Genomic DNA, 19,707 nt, shown 5'->3' on the forward strand with positions numbered 1-19,707 from the left:
AATATTTACATCAGGTCATTGCTTTTTTGAGCTTCATATGACTGATTTAATCCAATGACTGTTACACATGGGATGACTTTTACCCTTTCAAATGAAGCTTAACAAAAATTTCAAAATAAAAGCCTTAGCAATTTTTACATCATGTATTTGCTCTTTTCGGCTTTATGTGACTGGTTTATCCAAAGCACTCTTACACATTGGATTAGTGTGGGCATTTAATATGAAGCTTGCTGCAAATTTCAAAATAAAAGCCTCAATATGCCCCGGCGGTGCAATGATATCATTCTGCATTATCTGTTTCTCTCAGATTAGCCTTTTAGCTTAAATAAGCTATTACCTATTTTTCAGACTTATTAGCCATGTTTAGTATACTTAATGGAGTAAGTAAATGACAGTAAACATTCTAATGATACCCCACATGCTACTGAAAGTATTTATGCTTACATTAGCATTTTTGCTAATTTTTTTTAGCTAATACACTTACTTTATCATACTGAATGTTGCATGTCTAGCTTACTTAACATTCTTGTGATTCTCCACATGCTATTGATTACATTGCAGCTTTCTTTAGCATTGATGCTAATTTTTAGCATCAGAATGTTGGGTCCAAACCGACGGGCACACTTTGGCAGGCCCCAGTTAAATTTCTTCAGGAATTTTCTAGTTTATTTTATTATATCCCGTTTTACAACATGCACTATAGGTACAGTTGTTCCAGTTGATATGCGAATGAGAATTTTTGCTTTCCAATGTTTGATTTCTCCCTCTTGCAGAGATCTTTAATTATAACCTCGAGGACTGAAGGGGAGTATTTTGAGATTAGCAGTTTGTTTTTTGGAACTGGTCCATCATTTAGGTTCAACTTTTTTAAAATTATTTTTAATACTGGATGCCAGTTTACCTTTTCTACCTTTACCTTCCACTCAACTTTTTATTATCCATCCTCGCCATAATTGTGTCATGTCATGAATAGAATGTGCATAATTTCTGTGTCAAAAATATGTTTTATTTGTCCTATGTTATATGTAGATTTTTTTGTAATGCTAATTTTGTGTTTTCATCGATGAGGACTCCCTGAAGTAAAGATGATTTAGGGGCTGTATGTTTAGAATTACATTTTTGAATTCAATATGTGAATTTTTTTATTTTTTTATTTTGAAATTCCAATTTATGACCCAACTTGTGTCTAGAAAACACCGAAACTCCACGAGTACTAAGCGGTGACAAACAGAAGAAGCTTTATCGGACTACATCCGATAGAGGGCAGCACAGCAACATTTAGAAGGAGAAGAAGAAGACTCAAAAGACGCGGAAGTTTGCTTGTTTTCATAAAATCTGATGTGAAAGTGGAGAAAACTGAGATCGAATGTGAACCGGTCGCCTGAAAAGGGAGTTATTGTTTTAGTTTGAGTTGAAATGTCGAACTTTAAGGAATCGATCGATGCTTTAAGTCGCGTTTATGAGCGATATACGGAGTTTGTTTGGAGGAATCCTGCAGCTACCGCTCAGCTGGAGAACACGGTCCGAACCCTGTCCTACCTGATAGCAGGTGAGTCCTGCTCAGGAGCCTCCCTAAAGTATTCACACCCCTTGGAGCTTTGCACATGTTGTCTCATTCCAGCCACAAACCTCGGTGGTAAAACAACACAAAGTAGCAAAGAACTGTAAAGTAGAATGAAAATAATAAATGGTTTTGGATTTGTAAATGATCTTTGTTTTGATGCCACTGAATACAACAACTGAACAACTATTAGCTGTTAAACGTTGGAGATGCACGATTTATTTCTAATTATAATGAGATAATTTCACCGTCCATCATCTGATATTTGAATTTGGAGGCTGTATTTGCTGGTGACTAGGAAGAAGATTATCAAACAAGGGCGAAATGAGTTTTGAGGGACTTTGTGGAGTTCAAGCAAACTGCTCCAACACGGAACATCACCTGAATGCACCATCCCTAATATGAAGCATGGTGGTAACAGCATCATGCTGTGGGAAACTGGATGGATCTAAATCAGAACAATCCTGTAAGAAAACCTGCAGAAGAACAGAGACTGGGGTCAAGGTTCAGCTTCCAGCAGGACAACCAGCCTGAGGTATTATGGGATGGATCAGATCAAAGCAGAGTCACAGGCAGAGTCACATGATGCCAGACGGTCAGATGAAAGCTGGACTGGAAGAGTTCAGGAAACTCTGACATGTTGGTGCAGGACAGTCGTCGGTTCTTCTCCGGCTCCGTGGGAAAAGGTTTCATGTCTGCAGGAACTAAAATGTCTGCTGCTTTCATTTCAGGGCGCTTCGCTGATTCTCATGAGATTTCTGAGCTTGGTGAGTAAAGTTCTGCTGCAGCCGTCTCTGACACACCATCACCTCAGGGGACCTCTCTGACCTCTGACCTCAAACATGCACTTCATTCATTTCTTCTTCTTCTGTCTGGAATCACATCTAGCTGCTGCTGCTTGTTTTCCACAAGCATTTTCCAAATTTGCTCCTTTAAACTGGATTTTAATTTGTGGAAAACAAATTTAACCTGAAGAAGATTATTCAAATGTTCTGGTGGAAATGTTGTTTTGCTTCTTCTGTTTTAATTTTGAGCCAATCATAAACCTTGTTTACATCAGACTCAGATTTCTATAAGACGGTAAAAATCTTTCATTCGGTGGTTTGGAGTCCATGAATCCGCCCCTGATTGGTCAGGACAGTTTATTCTCAATAATCTTTGTTTTCTGTCATATTTTCAGTCTACTCTGCCTCCAACCTGCTGGTCCTGTTCAACGACAGCATCCTGCGTAAAGGCCTGCGATGCGCCTTCTCCACGGTGAGCTCGGCTGTAATTCATCTTCCTGCAGAGTTTTCCTCACTTCCTGACCATCAGGCAGATTAAAATGTAACTTTTTCTGAACTTCTCCCTCCTGCTGTCTGTCTGTCTGTCCAGCCTCTGTCCCAGCAGAGACTCCTCACCTGGCTGTCAGTCCTGGAGTACGTGGAGGTTTTCCTGGAGATGGGAGCCGGGAAGCTGTGGGGGGAGGCGGGCCGCTGGCTGGTCATCGCTCTCATTCAGATTTTCAAGTAAAACCTCTTAATTCTTCACTATCAGCATTAAAACCAAAAAATGTTAAAAGATTCTCGGACATTTTACTGCAATCAGGAGGCAGGAAGATGGTTTATAAAGATGAAGGAAAATTGGCATTTTTTAAATTTCAAAAATAAAACTAGTAAAAATTATAAATGAAAATAAAAACAGAATTTGAATTTTTTCTAAAAACTAAATCAAATATCAATAGAATGACATTGTGGATTTTATTTTGTAAACAGTCACAAATGTTAGTTTAAAATTTCAAATGTATACAGATTTAAAGAGCCTTTGTGTTTATTAATATTAACTTTTGGTGCAAAAAGCTGACTGAAAATAGATTTATTCACTGCATGTTTATTTCTGGAAACGGATCTTTAAATCATTCAGACCAAAACAAAAGAGACTCAATCAAAACTGTTGGATGATTTTAATAACCTGCGATAATAACTCAGAAATAGTCCAAATATTTCAGATGTAATTTTTTTCTTTCTTTCCTACTAAAAGATTCTGTTTATATCACAGGTTTGTGGTGCAATTCGATCCCAAAGAAAAAGATATAAATCAGTCATGGAGAAACTTTATATAACTTCATAAAACAGCAGGAAGTAAAATGGCCACCATAAGAAAAGTGACATGAACTGATCAGAACGTTTCTGAGGAAACGCAGAAGAAAAAAGAATCGTTCATGTTCGCTAGAGGCCTCCGTATGAAACACATAAAATCACCAATTCTCCATAAAAATAAATCAAATAATAAAATAGTTCAAAAAATATAAGAAAAATAAAATTGGCATTTTTGCATAAAAATGAATAAAATGATAAACAAAATAAAATAAAATAAATTAATAAAAATAAATTGGGCTTTTTAAAATAAAAAATAGTAAAACAAAATACTAAAAAGAAAATGTGTTTTTACATAAAGAAATCAAATAGTAATAAATAAGTAGAAGAGAATTGGCATTTCTAAAATATAGAATAAATAAAAATAAAAATAATGAAAATAAATAAATGGCCATTTTCTATATAAAAATAAAACATAAGGAAGATTATTGTCATTTTGCTCTTAAAGCTGCAGTAACTTTGTTCCAGAGCCGCTTTTCGTCTCGTTCTTCTTCTGCTGCACAAATCCGGCCTGCAGACTTCACCTCCCATAATCCCCCTGGACAGAGGGTCCGAATACGTTTCTGGAGGTCAGATTTATTTCATTTCTTATCACTGCTTATGAGAAAACCAGCAAAAATGTTTGTCCTGTGATTTTATGAGTGTTTTTATCCTTTGTTGTTTTGCAATCATTTTAAAACAGAGCAGGTCTGAGAGCACAGCCCAGTGGGACTCCTGCAGGGTAAATGTTGTCTGAACGAGGTGTTTTCCTCCACAGACGAGCTCAACGGAGAGGATGATGCCTGCTTTGTGGGTCAAAGGTCAGGCCGTGTAATCAGACCTCTGGGCAGCGGTGAGAAACTTTTAACCAGTAAAATCCTATAAAATTGATCCACATGTTGGGATCCTGGTTTCCTCTTTTCCAACATCTTCACTTTAACGTTTTATTTCTGTCACGTTGTTTGGTTGCTTTTCATCCCATAATAGTTCAGTTCAGCTTCTGCAGTTACATTTTTATGACATATAAAAATAATCTGGAAAAGCTTCCTGGTTTTTCAGTTTGATTGAGGCATAAATTAACCAAACTCCCCAGAAAAGGTGGGAATCACCATGGAAACCAGCAGTACCGTCTTTCTCATAATTTCAGGTTCAGGTGAAATGTGTCAGGACAGGAATTAGTCGTTTCAGACTAAAGGAAAGTTTCAGAGTGACGTGTGAACTCTGCCATGTTGTAGCTCCGCCCCTGCAGAGCCGGCTGTGGGGCGCGGCGGCGGCGACGGCGAGGAGGAGCAGCCTGAAGGAGAGCCGCCCGCCGACCCAGCTCAGCTTCCAGGAGACGCTGGCCGAGTCGGTTTACATCAGCCGGCCGCTGGTTCACCGTATCCTTCCACCGACTGAAAGCAGATCCTGTTTGAAGCTGCACCGCTCCTTTACACCACTAGAGGGAGCTGGACGGTTCAACTGGTTTCAGCTGAAGCTTTATAGAAGTTATGGAGGAGGATCCTCGATGTCTGTCATCCTTCCACCAGATTTTACCACCTGAATTATTTTTGTTATCATTTAGTCAGAAGTAGCTGCTGTTTTCCTTCAGTTTTCCGGATGACAGTCTTGTGTCTGGGAGTTTGTGGGAAGCGGTCGTGGAAGCCGTGGCTCGTCTCCGCCGCCCTGGAGCTTTCCAGGTAAACAAACTGCTCCAATAACTTCCTCCTGGCTGAAGCTAGTCTAGAGGATAATCCTGGATGCTGCTGTTTCTTTAATGATGTTTCTGTTAATTCATATTTTTAGGCTTTTTGTTCTTATTTCTTCATGTGGATTTGATCAAATCTTTCTGAAAACAGGATTTCATTTTCAATAAGGTGAAATAAGGAAAAATTAAATGATTGTTTTTTTTCTGTTGCAGTGTTTTTATCGGTAAATCAAAACTCAAACTGATTTATCCTGAGATGGAGCTAAATTGAGGCCATAAAGTTTGTCCCTCTCCCCAAAGAATGGAAAAAATATTAAATTAACAGGAAACTGGGTAAAAGTAGATTTGTAATTGGGGGATAAAAATGCACTGAAAAAAGTCCCACACTACTTTTCAGATAATTTTTTTTAAACACCTTTTGGCCCTGATTTAGTTCCGTAGAAGTGAGTTTGCCTCACTGCAGGATTGCAGAGCGACTCGCCCTCCTGAGTGTGGAAGCGTTTCACTGGTTCTGTGGTTTCTGCAGCTTCGCCGTCCTCAGCGACGCCAAGCTGGAAAACCGATGGGAGAAAGCCGAGATGAAGAGGCGGGCCTTCCTGTTGTGCTACTACCTGCTGCGCTCGCCGTTCTACGACAAATTCTCTGAGTGAGTCAAACATCCAGACGAGCTCTGGACCCAACTAAACGCCCAGATTAGTGAAATCAACACTTCAGTTAAAAAAATTGAGATCCAACAAAATCCACAACTCAGTTTATCATGAAATAATTTTTCTTCAGTGAAGTGAAAATCTGATTTGTGTTTTTGTCTGCAGAGAAAAGATCGTTTTCCTGCTCAGACTTCTGGCGGATCACGTTCCGGGAATCGGACTCGTGGCGCGTAAGTACCGCAGTCGGGTCACGATGAGACTTCAAGGTTTTTCCATCGAAATGAGACCAAAACTGGACGTACGAGAGTCAGACTGAGAAATTTTTATAGTTGAAATCACCAAAATAAAGTCCTGAAATCAGAAGAATAAAGACTCAGTTTTGTCAGAGGAAAGTTGTAAAATGACTAGAAAACCCGGTTTTGGAGAGTAAAGCTGGACAGTCGGGTTCCTGGACACTCAGTAGTTTCAAAGTTCTGCTGCTGATGATAAAGGATGAATTATTTGGCACCATCTGTAAAACTTTGACCAAACATTCCCATTATTCTTTGCATAGGAGATAAAATTACTACTTTCTACTGATATTACAACATTAATCTGGTAATATTAAGAGTTTATTCCCCTTGAACAAACTTTTTCTTGCATTATTTAATCTTTGTTCATTATTTAGAATTTTTCCAGGAATATCTTAATCCCTTTTTCAACTTTGGTTATTGTTTGATGAATATTTGGACGGGATGTTGTGATAATCCTCCAGGGAGAGCAGATGGATCATTAATTAACTGGTGATTCCTGGTTTTTGTTCTTTGGGTCGTTTTGCTTCAGAGAAACATCTGAACGTCTCTGCATGTTTTCAGGCCCTCTGATGGAATATCTCCCCACCTGGCAGAAGATCTACTTCTACAACTGGGGATAAGCGTCCCGACTGGATCCCGACTGGATCCCGACTGGATCCCAACGGATCCCACTGGACTAACATTCCCACTGGAAAAGGAAACATTAAATTCCAGACTTTGCTCAGACTGAAGTTGTGTTTCTGATCCGGTTTGGCGGACAGTGGCGCGGTCGGCCATTGGGCCTTTTCTCCATTCCTGCAGCCTGTGATTTATGCTGCGTTGCCATGGTAACGACGTCGGATGATTTGTAGCGGGACGGCACAGATTTGCTCCGTCCTGCAGGTCGGAGAGCGGCGACGCTTCCCCAGAACCGCTGCTCCTCCTCCAATCATAGAAAACTGTAACGTGAATCTTTTCCCTGCAGAAATAAAATCGCGGCTGTGAAGAGAAACGAGAAACTTTGAGGGTTTTCCATCTTTATTGACAGACTGGACACGGTTCTTTTTGTAGCCTACAAATAAATATCTTGATCCTTTCAGTCCACATGTGATTGGATTCTATCGGGGCAAAAAAACATGACAAACATCTGCTGACCGTCGAATCTGCTCAGAACCCGGCGACCCGGTCCGGATCCAGCACATCGAACCGTTTCTGAGCTCGTTTACAGCAGACTTGAGCCTCAGACTTGAGCCTCCATCCAGGAGCTGTGACCTCTGACCTCTGCTAAGCCAATCCAGAGGTTTGCATCAGGGCAGCAGAGGTCAGAGATGCTGTATGGAGCTAAATAAGGGCCATAAAACTTGCTTACCAAAGGAAAATAATTTAAAGGCTGGAACAAAAATATTTAATTATTTTTAACTGTGAAAAACATTTAAAATAAAATGTTACTGAAAAAACCAGATCCTAAACAAATTTATTTGGAAACTGAAAATAAAGATTTGAAGCTAGAAGATAAACAATTAACTGGGAAAAATATTTAAAACTAAATTTATTTCAGCTAAAAAAATTATTTTGAAACAGATGGAAGTTAAAAATGCCTCATTAATTATTTTGTTTTGTTAAACAAACTTTGTGGCCCTGATTTGTCTCCATACGGCCGGTCAGCTCTGGACTGTTTTCAGAGCTTCTCACAGCAGAAAAACAACCAAACTCAACTGAAGGTCAGCAGCTTTTAAACATGATGGATTTATGAAGGAAACACTGCGCATTGGTTTTAGTATCACAATAAAACAAAAACTTTAAATGTTAAGAATCAAAATCACATTAATTTCTGGATAAAGAAAATAAAGATTTAAGTCTTCAGGTTGAAAATCTACGACCAGCAGGTTGTGGACAGAACAACGGCCGTTTTAGAAAAGATTCGATACTTTCTGATGGTTTATGAAAATAAAAGTCACGATTCTGCTAATGAGGGAAGAAATACTGTCTCTAGTGGACGACAGGACAGGTGACGCCGTTTTTCCCATGCAAGCCTTCCCGCGTCTCGCCCGTCTCCTCGCTCCAAACGCGCTCGTCCGTTTGGATCGATGCCGGTCGGTTCTGCCGGCGCCGCTCAGTACGACCCGTAGCGGTCCTGGGAAACAACGGCGATCTCAGTGAGGCGAAGAAGAAGAACAGGGACGGAGATGCCAGCGAAGCGCCGCATGACTCACCTGGATGGTGTTCATCACACCGTTGGCGAGGACGGCCATCTTCCCCGCCACGGTTTTCACCCCCTGCTTGAACTGGGCCATGTCCGGGCCGGAGGGCAGAACGCTGTCTAAACCCGAAACCCGGCCTGCGGGAGGAAGCACAGCGCTGAGTCCGCCGCTGAAAGTAGTCCCTGTTAGCCAGCTGACAGCAGCAGGGAAGATTTCTGAGCTTTTACAGCTTTTGGACCGACTGCAGCTGGAACCGGTACCAGAAGATCAAATGGATCCAGCTAAAAACATTCAGTTCCAGAATCAGGAGAACTGTTCTTTCTGCAGACAACCTACCAAAAATGAATGACATCAACAGGTCCTATCAAAACACACAGGAAGCTAGCGAGCTAGCATTAGCATCTTACTGACACGTTGGCTGAAAACTTTAGAAACGAATGAATGTTAAAATCAGTTGGAAGGAAAATTTCTTCCCATAAAAAATGTTGTCCATGGTTTTTTATCCTTCCTGTATTTATGTGAAAATAATAAAAATGGACAATATTGTGTGTTTTTAGGAGTTTCATTGTTTTAAGGTTTTGTCATGAATTAAGACTGAAGACAGATCTGGGTCTGTTGTTCTTCTAATGAACTAAACATCTATTTATTTCTATTTCTTTGTACAAATAAATAAAAATGGATCAGAATCAATGTTGGCCCCAGAATCAGGTGATCAAATCTGAGCTGTTCCTAAGAATACCTTCCTACCATATTGTAAACATTTACTTTGTTTATATCCTATTTTACCAGTTGGACTTCAACCGGCTAGAACCAGAACTCAACTGGAGCAAATTAAAAGGTTTCCAATTTTGAAAAGGAAACATGAATTTTACCAACAGAAAAGCTACAATCTGTAAAAACCTCAGAGGTGAAAAACAGGTTTTGTTGGAAAGAGCCAAACGTCGGATCTCTGGTTTCCTGCAGCTTCCTGTGGGACCAGTAACCGGGTCGACTGCAGGTTAATTGTTGCTTGGAGACACTTTGGTTCCATTCACAGAACCTTCAAATTAAACCGTTTCTGACACCAACGCGACCTGAACCTGCGGCGGCGCCGGTCGGGTCGTTGGGTCGATCCCGGGTCTCACCTCTGCTGTCGCTGCCGTCTCCGAACAGATCGGCGGAGCTGATGGAGCTGCTGCCCGACAGACTCTCCAGCTTCGTCTTTGCCTCGTACTGACAGAAGAACACAGTCAGCTGACGGGTTCTGCTTCGTCAGACGGGTCCGGCTTAAACAGCCGCTCACCTCGGCGTCGCTCTCCCGACCGAAGAACATGTCGGAGGAAATGGCCTTGGCATTGGCGAACTTCTCCCTGGCCTCGCTGGACTCCGACCCGACGCACGACGCCTCAGGTTTCCTCCGGCTGGGCAGCCTGGACCCGGAAGGAGAAGCAGCATCAGAACCGGAGCCGATCCGGAGAGTCAGGCTGCGTGAGGATGAGCGATACCTCTCTCCGATTGGCTGGATGCTGGAGATGGTGAATTCCTCCTTGGGCTCGTCCTTCTCCAGAGTCCAGGAGGTGGTGAACGATGCGGAGGCGCCGTCGGCGTCCCACCGCGACCCGAAGCCGTCTCCCACCGTGAACGGGTTGTCCTTATACCTGGAGAGCAGAACGGGTCAGAACGTTTCATCAAAAGATCTTTTTTTCAAAATATCAAACTGGATATTCGATCGGTAGCCGATCAATAAGGACAGATCTACTCAGTCTAGTTCTATGCTCTGAATGAGGTCCTAATTTTTTATTTTATATTTATTATTGCTAATTAAACTTTCTGAACCATTTGAAAGAAGGTTTGTTTATTTATTTAACTAACTAGATGTTTGACCAAACTGGTGAAGCTACTGGTGTGACTGTGCTGAACTGGTGTTCAAACCGTCAAATATATTTAAAACTCCGTTCATTTATGTTTGTGTTAAAAATAAAACGTTTGGAGTCAATTCAGCTGCTTTTGAACACCAAACCTCAGACATCGGAATCAGAAGTGAGAAATGGATCAGTGCATTTCTAACATCCTGGTTACCTGGACAACAGCTTTCTAATAAATAAAACAACAAAACCCCAAACCACAGAAGAATCTGAGTCTTTAATGACTATATATTAATAAAAGAAACCAAATAAAATTCCTAAATAATCCTGATCGGGATTATTTTAATTATTTCAATTTCGTCATTTAGTGGAATAAATATCAAACATTAAAAAACTATGAAAATATGTGAGGAAGTGTGTGTGTGTGTGTGTGTGTGTGTGTCGTACTTTGGGGGTCCAGAGGTGAATCCCGGCTCGTCAAACGGGTCCAGTTTGGAGCGGGACGACGTCTTGGCTCCCGCCGGCGTCTCCTGCTCGATCACCTGCATCTCTGACATCACGGAGTGAGACACGACGCTGCGGCAGGAAACCAGAGTCACCTTTAAATCCAGAACAGCGCCACGGACCTGAGCAGAACCCGGACCGGACCGGTTACCTGCGGCCGCCGAAGCCCATCCCCAGCCGCTCCGCCTGCTCCCTCTTCTTCCCCTCCAGGTTCTGCAGCTTCTTCTCCTCTATCTTCCTGTCGATCTGCAGCTCCTGGTAGGCCAGCCGCATGGACGCCACTCTGCGCAGAAACACGCAGCGCCGTCACACGTCTGCGCCGCCTGACTTACCGCCGACAGGAAGCGGGAGCGGCTTCCTCACATGGACTCCTCGGCTTGCTTCTTGGCCTCGGCCACCTGCTCCTCCCTCAGCTTCTCGGCCACCTGCGCCTGCTTCTCCACCTCAGAGAAGCTTTTGCTGCTCACCTTCTGCGCTCCCAGACCTTTCTTTGCTCCGAGCTGCAGCAACAGATGCACACCGCACTAATCAGATTTACACTTCTACAAAAGGAAAGTCTGGAATCGTTTTTTACTCCATTTCATAATTTTGGTTCGTCAAATAAAATCCCAAAACAATTCACTGAAGTGGAAAAGTTACAGACAGAAAGAGAACCGAGGAAAGTTTACATATTTATGCAGAACGATAAAAGTTACAGCAGCCCTGATCCTCATGATTCAGCCGTTTCCCTCCCTTCAGTAACAAGTGAACACCGAGATTCAAGGTGAGAGAGAAATGTGCCGCAAAAAACATGAAAAAAATGCAACAGAAAAACTTAGCAACAAAAAACCAATAACCAAAAAATAAAAAAATTAAAAATGTCGCAATCACAGGAAATAAAAGCAAAAGCAAAAGGAAAAGGAAATGCTGCAAACAGCAAAAACAGCAGCAAGTTTAAAACGCTTCATCCACTAAACCACAGGTCTCAAACTCCAGGCCTCCAGTTTCTGTCCTGCAGGTTTTAGATGGAACCGGACCCTGGAACCGGACCCTGGAACCGGACCCTGGAACTGAACCCTGGAACCGGACCCTGGAACCGGACCCTGGAATCAGACCCTGGAACCGAACGGCTTCATCACCTCCTGGGTGGATCGGTTCTCCAGAGCCTTAATGACCTGATTATTCTGTTCAGCTGCAGTTGCAGGACAGCGGGTCTTGAGGACTGGAGTTCGACACCCCTGATCTAAACAGAGTCTTCCAGACCACTAGGGGGACTCAACTGGAACCAGACCTGCAGTAAAGACGGCATGTTGGAGGAACAATAAAAACGGTGAGTTAACCTCCATCTGTATTTCAAACACATTATGGAGGAGCAGCTTATTTACGTTGCTAATGTTACAGGCTCTAGACTCCGCCTAGTGGTCTGGATGACTTCCGTTTAGTGGAGCGAGTGTTTTATACCTGCTGTTATTTTTACTTTTTCTTTTTGATTCTATTTCCTGTTTGTTATGAGAAAGTATAGTAGGGCCAGGCCAAGAATGTTTCTTTTAAAAGAAAAAAGAACAGAATAAAATCCTGGAGTCACAATGCAGAAATATACTCAAAATATGACAAAATATTATAAAAAAATAGTTTACAAAGTCAAAACAATGAGAATAAAGTGAGAATATTATAAACAAAGTCAGTAACAGGATGAAATGAGTTTTTATTACCTACAAAAACAAACTATTAACTTTGAACTGTTTAGAAAATCCATAGAAATGGTCCTCATGTTTTGAATAATTTTTAAATTGACTGTTTTTGTATTTTTTTCTTACAGTAGTGAGGTGTGTGTTGTTATGTTTGGACCTTTTTGATCTCTTCCTCTAACCTGCTGCAGATGGAAATGATTTGTTCATGTTCATTGATATGCATCGTCTTGTTTACAGAAAATAAATAAATCTAAAGTCAGAATCTAGAGTTTGATTCTCACCCCTTTTTTAGCAGCCATGGGTTTCTTCTTCCCAATGATGGACGGCTTCACATCTGCAACACAGCAGAAGGTTTCTCAGCTCTCAGCATGTTTTCATCAGAGGATCCAAGCTTTAGCTGTAGATGCTTCTTTAATTGGGTTAATTGTGTGACAGCGGCAGTGAAAGGTCAGCGCAGGTCGTCTCTGCAGCGCTTCTCCTCCGCCTCCTGTAACTTCATGGGAACCAGCGAGACGAGGAGAAGGAATTTAAACTCAACCAATCAGCTGTCAGAGCCAGAACTGTTTGTGTCATTAAAGCGTCTGTCAGCGGCAGCTTTCTGTCAAAATATTCCTTTTGAAAAGCTTCAAGCAGAAAACCGATTATTACCCACACAAAGGCCAGAGGCACAAAGCCGTTTCTAACACACAAAGCAGCCGGATTAAGATGTTCTGGTCGGGAAGAAACAAACATCTGGCCACACGGCAGCATGGAGGCTGAGAGACGCCATGCAGCAAACCTGCACCTGCAGCCGGAGCGCCGCTCTGCGGGGACAAACGCATGGAGTCCGCTACGGTACAAGATGGCCGACAGATCCATAGTTACAGAGGAGACTCAGCAAACAGGAACATCTGAGCTCAGATAAAAGCTCCAACATGGCTCTGATTTATGGGAATTAATCCCTAAAATGGAAACTTCTGCTAAATGTCTTAGAGCTGAACTGATGAATCAATTATTGAAATAATAATCAATTATCTTAGTGGTTTATTCACTCATTACCTGGAGGACACAGATTCTAAAAGAACAACAGAACAAAAGCCAAAACTCTACAAAATATATGAACATTTTAAAAACCAACCTTTTCATGGTCAGGATTTTTAGATACAGATGCTACAAATGATCAAACGTTCACTAAATGAATGCAGTTGTTGCTTTTAGGCAATAAAATGCTTATTTAAAAAAAATAAATAGAATTACTTGCTTGTTTGCATCTTTTAATGTAAAATGGAGGCTGTGAAACAGTTTTAACTTGTCAGAACCTTTTAGTAAAACTGAAATTTGATCTCATTAAGTTTCATCCTGTTAATAAAAAGGTTTAATAAAGAGAAGAAAAGCGTCTTGATGGGGCCGTTTCAGGCTTTCTGAAAGTCCAGAACATTTTAGAATAAATATTATTTATTTATGAATATTTCATAACCAGTTGTGTGTCGATTTAGGAAAGTATCTGGTTTTCTGCAGGATCTTTTTCTCAAACATAAAATCATATTTTAACATCAACCAGAAGATTCCCAGACAGATTTTATCTGAAACTGGGAGAATCTCTGAATTCAGAAGCATTAAATGAGACGATTTAAGGATTTACTGACCAATGGAGGCTTTGGGCGACGTGCTCAGACCGTCGATGCTCGGCCCGTCCTCCGGTTCTGTAACAGGACGGATTAAACACGACTGAAACCAGCAGAAACACTCTGCATTAATAATATACAGTCATAAACATCACATGGGAATCCAACCGTCTACAGCGACATTAAATAGGTCTAGTCAAAGTAACGACTCCCAGTCTAACTGCATATATGAAGAAGAAACGGATCAACATCCGTTAGCTTTGACTTGATTCCAATATTTTTGTATATTTATTGTCATCTAACGAAGAGCTGAACGTTTACTGTTGACATGCAGAATGTTCCTTTATTTACAGAATAAAGAAACATTATAAAGGATTAAATCAAAATATGAGAGAACAGAGGAAAATGACACTTTAGGGCAGAAACAGTTTATCATGATCAGGACTAATGAAATAATCATTAACTAATTTAGTGATCAATTAATTCTTAACTAGAGACTCAAAAAGACCATTTTCTGGAAAAACAACAAATTCAGAGCTGTAATTAATCCAAAACTGTACAAAATACAAACATTTTGCATTAAAGATTAAAAACTCCTCCAGTTTTAGGTTAAAATTGCTGCTAAATGTTTATTTTGTTATTTAAAAGAGAAATGTTTTGTTGCATCCTGTAATGCATTTCTAATTTTCTGTAAAAATGCTTAAATGAGAAACCTGTAGAATTTGTAAAGATTTTTATCTGAACATTTTTCCAAATTAAGATGAATTTTAATTCTGAACTGAAAACTCCATGAAATCTGTGAGGAGAAGCTCTGGGGTAAAACATGGAGGTTAATGTGAAACTAAAGGTTTGTGTGTTTGTAAAAATCTTAGTGCTGCTTGTTTTTCTGATGTTCCTGCTTCATCTCCTGTAATCCGGTTCAATCCTGGGATTAAACACACATGATGGACGGGAACTTCTGCATCACCAACAGGAACCGTCAAGGTAAACGCTCCGACTGCTGTGCTTCACTTACGGCCGTCATCCTGGGCTTTAGGCGCCGAGTCGCCGGTCAGCTGGGGGGAACCAGCGGCTCCGTTCTGCTCTGCAGGGGGCGCTATGCTCCAGTCATTAGAAAACTGAACAGAGAAGAAAAGAATGCTACTGATGAATAAAGAGATGCACAGACGTGCTTTAAGTGCAACAATCCCTGCAGCCCCCTGCTGGGCTGCTGGAACGTCCAGGCTGTGATGTTGGGGGTCAGCTGGATGGAAACAGCTGATTCACTGACGGTCAGGCTGATTGGACAGAGCCGGAAACTTTCACTACAACCTGACATCACATTATTGAATAATAATTAGTTTGTCATGGAAATTCACATAAATTCAACAGATCACTGCAAAAATCTAATTATTTCAGTTCTTTAAAGAATAAAAGTATTTTTTTTGTCCAGTCTGTTTGTTTCTCCTTTCATCTTTTTTTCTATATGTAGATTCATAACAAAGACAAAATATTAAAATGTCTTGCAGATATAAAGTAGCATCACAAAATTTTTGATTTTGATTGGCAAAGAAAATTAAATCCTGGAGGGATTGAATAATATTGCAGTTGCATATTTTATTTTATTGTATTCTGTTTACATACAGATGATTAAAAATGTTTTATTCATCATTTATTCTCACGTCCTCATATCAGCTTCCCAAATTCTGTCTAATACATTTGAAACTAGATTTTTAAATAAAGTGTATTATTATCATTGTTACCATAGTAACGTCTTAAATAAAGTTAGGATGAAGTGAGGAACCTGTGAATGTTCAGCGAAGAAGTCGTCGTCCTTCTTCTCGGCGGCGGCGGCGGACGCTGCTCCTGCAGACGAATCGATCCACAGCTGCAACAGCAGCAAAACCTTATTACTCTGATTATTACTTTTATGTTACTGTAGGGATTACACACCCTGTGTACTCTGGACAGGATGTGCCACACACACACACACGCACACACACACACACACACACACCCAGATAAATGTCTTTATCAGCATTTTGGAACAAGTCAAAGATCCTGTTCGCTCAGGTTGTACAAGCAGACAGGAGGAGATGAAAGCTGCTTCTTCTCTGCGTTACCAGTAGATCGGATGTTTGTTTGGGTTTCTCTAGAAGATCAAATTTGCGTCGGCCATCTTGGTTCTCACCTCGGTGCCGTACTTTGACAGCGCCGCGTTAGCCAGCTGCCGGATCTTCTCCCGGTACATCTGGGCGGCGCGGCTGTTGTACTTGGCGTTGGTGTCGTTGGTGGAGCAGCCGTGCTGACGGAAGAAGGCCGTCTACAGGAGGAAGCAGAAAGCGTTACCATGGCGCCAGGAGGCCAAACATCAGCTGACCTCAGAGCAGCGATCTTACCGCATTGGCGTTCCCTCCGACCTGCATGCATCTGAGCTGGAACCAGTTCCAGTTGGAGTCCAACTCTGTGGACCTGAGGAGAAATGAAGCGTGCGTCAGACTGAAGCCGCTCATCGGCGTTTTCTGAGCTGCGGCGGTGTGAGGCCGACCTGATGAAGCTGAGGTGGACGCCCAGCGAGCGGTGGATGCCGGAGCAGTCGATGCACAGGAACACGCCGTACGAGATGCTGGCCCAGCTCGGGTTTTTGGCAGCGCAGTCGAAGCAAGCCTGCACAGAAAACACAAATTCATCTCGCCGTACTGCTAAAAACACTGAGCAGCAGCAATAAATGTAATCTAAGAAAGTTGCCCAACGTCCAACATTCACAGAGGAAAAACTCCCCAGTCAGTCAAACAGAAAACAACAAGAAGATTTTAACCAGTAAAAACTGGTGAGGCAAAATTCTGATGGAGGAGAAATCAACCCAGAAATAATATTGTTGTTTTGATTCCATTTTCAAGTAATATATTGATTTGTTTATTTATTAGAATATTAATCAAAAACAAGTCTGTTTCATGGATTCACTGACCCTCCTGAACATGCATGTGGTGACAGTGGAAAGGAATATTCACCTTTCACAGCAGAACCAACCGGTCTCAGTAATAAATGTCGACTGAACTTTGTAGAGGAACCATTCAGGAATTTGTTAAACAATAAAACATAAAGTTCAGGTTCTCAGATGCTAAATGAAACCAGCGTGTTCTCTGAGCTGCAGCCACCTAAAAGTCCAACATATGAGTGATGTGAAATTCAGCATCAGTATTTCTGGAATGTCTTCTTCAGTGTGACTGACTCATTCCTAAATGATTTAAGATTCCTGTGAAAACAAGTCAAACTGGATTCAGTGGACAGAAATAAACTTCCTAACAGACAATAGAAGATCTCTGAAACCAGAAGCATCAACTTCAAGAACAAAACGTTTCTCATGTGGTTCAAGATGCTGAGTTACTCATTAGGGTCAGACAGTTTTTGTTCCACAGACTGATGATGGATCTGCAGTTACAGACTGAAGGCAGGTCATTCAGAAACATGTTACAAAACTACCAACACAGTGAATGATGTAAACGACTTGATGAGCGACATGTTGAGGTCAGATTCTTTTTTTTTATATCTTTCTCAAATTGCAAGATTATATACATTTATGTATCATTGCACATGTTCCCAAGTAATATCTTATTTTAATAAACACAGTTAATTAAACATACAGCAAAAGCTGGACGTGTTCTTGGTGCACCAGGAAAACCTTTATCTCTTAAATTATATTAATAACAGCTGATCCACCTTCACCTGCTGACGATAAACATCAAACTAACTTAAAATTATTAGATTTAAAATATTTGTCATGGTTCCAAGTCACTGTCAGGGTTTTAATCCAAGAAGGTCATACAACTTTTACCAGGAAGAAAAAGGCTTAAATCTAAATTTGTGTCTAAACCAAATACAACAAATGATACAGTTATTGTATCTGAAAGTAGAAACTTCAATAAGTAAACAACTAACAAACTATAACTAAAATCTAAAACTGTTTTTACAATCAGCCAAAAACGAGCTGAGTAAGAAAAAACTTTTTAAAATGAGCTAAAAACATAAAGGTACTTCAGCATGAATGTATCCGAAATGGTGAATTTGGACTTGAGTAGATTAAAATATGTAATATTTTGTAGGATAAATCAGTTCACTAAGGCAGCATCATATCTCTGTTCCATCTGGTCATGTTTCAGTGAAGCAATAATATGTGGTTTCTAAACGTTGAACTGGGATGAAGAAATACCACAAATACAGATGAAGGAGAACAAATGAAATGAAAACTTTCAACCTGAGGTTTTAAGAGCTGCAGCATATCAGACACAGCTTGACTTAACTATTAGCAAAGCGATCAATGCGGCGAATGAACTCGATATTGGCATTCATATATGTTTTCTGTGACTGATAAAAACAATATTTTATTAAAGCCGATAAGGTTTTTCCGGTGACGAGGCTTCAACGCAGCGAAGCTAACAGGTTTTCTTCCAGGGAAACACGAATCGTTTACGTGGCCTTTGGGTTTGACTCGGGGACCGGCAGGCTAGCAGCTGTTAGCTCGTGTTAGCCTTTAGCTCCGGTTCTCCATAGTTTTCAATGGGAAAGCATTAGCTCCCGATAGCTCTTAGCAGCCGTTAGCTCCACTTAGCAGCAGATGCTAACTGCTACTGACCAACTATATAAATTAAACCAACGTATGCCGGCTAAAGGTAAACTCAAATAACAACACAACACAGATCAACGACATCGAATGCCGTTACCTTGTTTGTAGGAATTGCTCTCAATCTTTTGAAAATCGTCAGGATTTCGGTCTTATTTGGTTCCGTAGCCATCTTGCCACTGTGGGTGACAAGATCCACGAGCTGACGTCACTACAGAAAGTCGCGTGGATCGTGGAAAAGCGAAAGTAATTCTGTAATAATTTATAGATATATACACATATTTTTTAAAAGTAAAGCAAATCTGTGCCACAGCAGTTTAATTGAAAATACTCGTTTCAGACAGAAAATTGTTTAAATTCACTGACAGTTTCCAAATAATAAATAATATAATTCTATCCAACCAATCAGCATTAAGATGATAATTGGATTATTACACGCGATTATTGATGACTGACCAAACAACCAATGGGAAAATACACAGTTAATATTTAAATGCTCTTTAAAAAAAAAAAAATTGTGTTATCCTTCATAACTCTTGCAAACATAATTTCTCACTCAGTACCAAGATGAATATGGACACCATGTCCCACAGGACTTTTCAGCATTATATCTGTAACATAAAATAAAGATTGCAACACTTACTGATCAGCCATATAATGTTACAAGGATGCAGCTAGTTTTAGATAGATCTGTATCATGTGTTTGAAATAAATAAACAGATAAATAAAATGGAAAACCCATTAGATATTTTCAGAATCTCTTGTTCCTGGTTAAAATGGCAGGACAGCAAAAGAATAAACAGAGATTACAGAAATAAATTAAATTAATTTTAAATCCAGTACTTTGGAAAAAGTACTGGACTAAAAGTTTCTTCTAGTTTAACCTATTTGTCATACATTTTTCAAGAAATTTTATTAGCGGAGAAAAATAGTGAAAATACAAACAAAAAACAGTTTCAATCAATCAGTTATCAATCAAGTTTACTTGTATAACACATTTCAG

The 19,707-nt window shown here is 40.5% G+C and overlaps 2 protein-coding genes across 3 annotated transcripts; one reads left to right on the top strand and one right to left on the bottom strand.

The window, feature by feature from the left end:
• The first annotated feature begins 1,253 nt into the window (after nt 1-1,253).
• Nucleotides 1,254-7,385, top strand: pex16 (peroxisomal biogenesis factor 16). The gene is made up of 11 exons (XM_044104572.1): nt 1,254-1,549; nt 2,293-2,328; nt 2,742-2,818; nt 2,936-3,069; nt 4,165-4,265; nt 4,454-4,528; nt 4,911-5,054; nt 5,282-5,354; nt 5,889-6,008; nt 6,175-6,239; nt 6,864-7,385. The coding sequence occupies exons 1-11, from the start codon at nt 1,417-1,419 to the stop codon at nt 6,920-6,922; spliced, it is 1,017 nt and encodes a 338-aa protein (XP_043960507.1). The 5' UTR covers nt 1,254-1,416; the 3' UTR covers nt 6,923-7,385.
• arfgap2 (ADP-ribosylation factor GTPase activating protein 2) lies at nt 7,302-19,033 on the bottom strand. 2 transcript variants are annotated; one of them, XM_044104416.1, is made up of 17 exons: nt 18,805-19,033; nt 16,632-16,750; nt 16,483-16,555; nt 16,275-16,406; nt 15,888-15,971; nt 15,120-15,222; nt 14,126-14,182; nt 13,285-13,329; nt 12,782-12,834; nt 11,194-11,330; nt 10,982-11,113; nt 10,774-10,902; nt 9,967-10,119; nt 9,765-9,891; nt 9,607-9,694; nt 8,495-8,619; nt 7,302-8,415 (listed from the first exon to the last, which is right to left on the bottom strand). In XM_044104416.1, the coding sequence occupies exons 1-17, from the start codon at nt 18,874-18,876 to the stop codon at nt 8,395-8,397; spliced, it is 1,650 nt and encodes a 549-aa protein (XP_043960351.1). In that variant the 5' UTR covers nt 18,877-19,033; the 3' UTR covers nt 7,302-8,394. The 2 variants fall into 2 exon arrangements, with proteins under 2 accessions (XP_043960351.1, XP_043960361.1); XM_044104426.1 differs by lacking the exon at nt 13,285-13,329.
• Between the last annotated feature and the right edge of the window lie 674 nt (nt 19,034-19,707).

Source organism: Gambusia affinis, linkage group LG02 (genome assembly GCF_019740435.1).
Source record: "Gambusia affinis linkage group LG02, SWU_Gaff_1.0, whole genome shotgun sequence".
Taxonomy (NCBI): Eukaryota; Metazoa; Chordata; class Actinopteri; order Cyprinodontiformes; family Poeciliidae; genus Gambusia; species Gambusia affinis.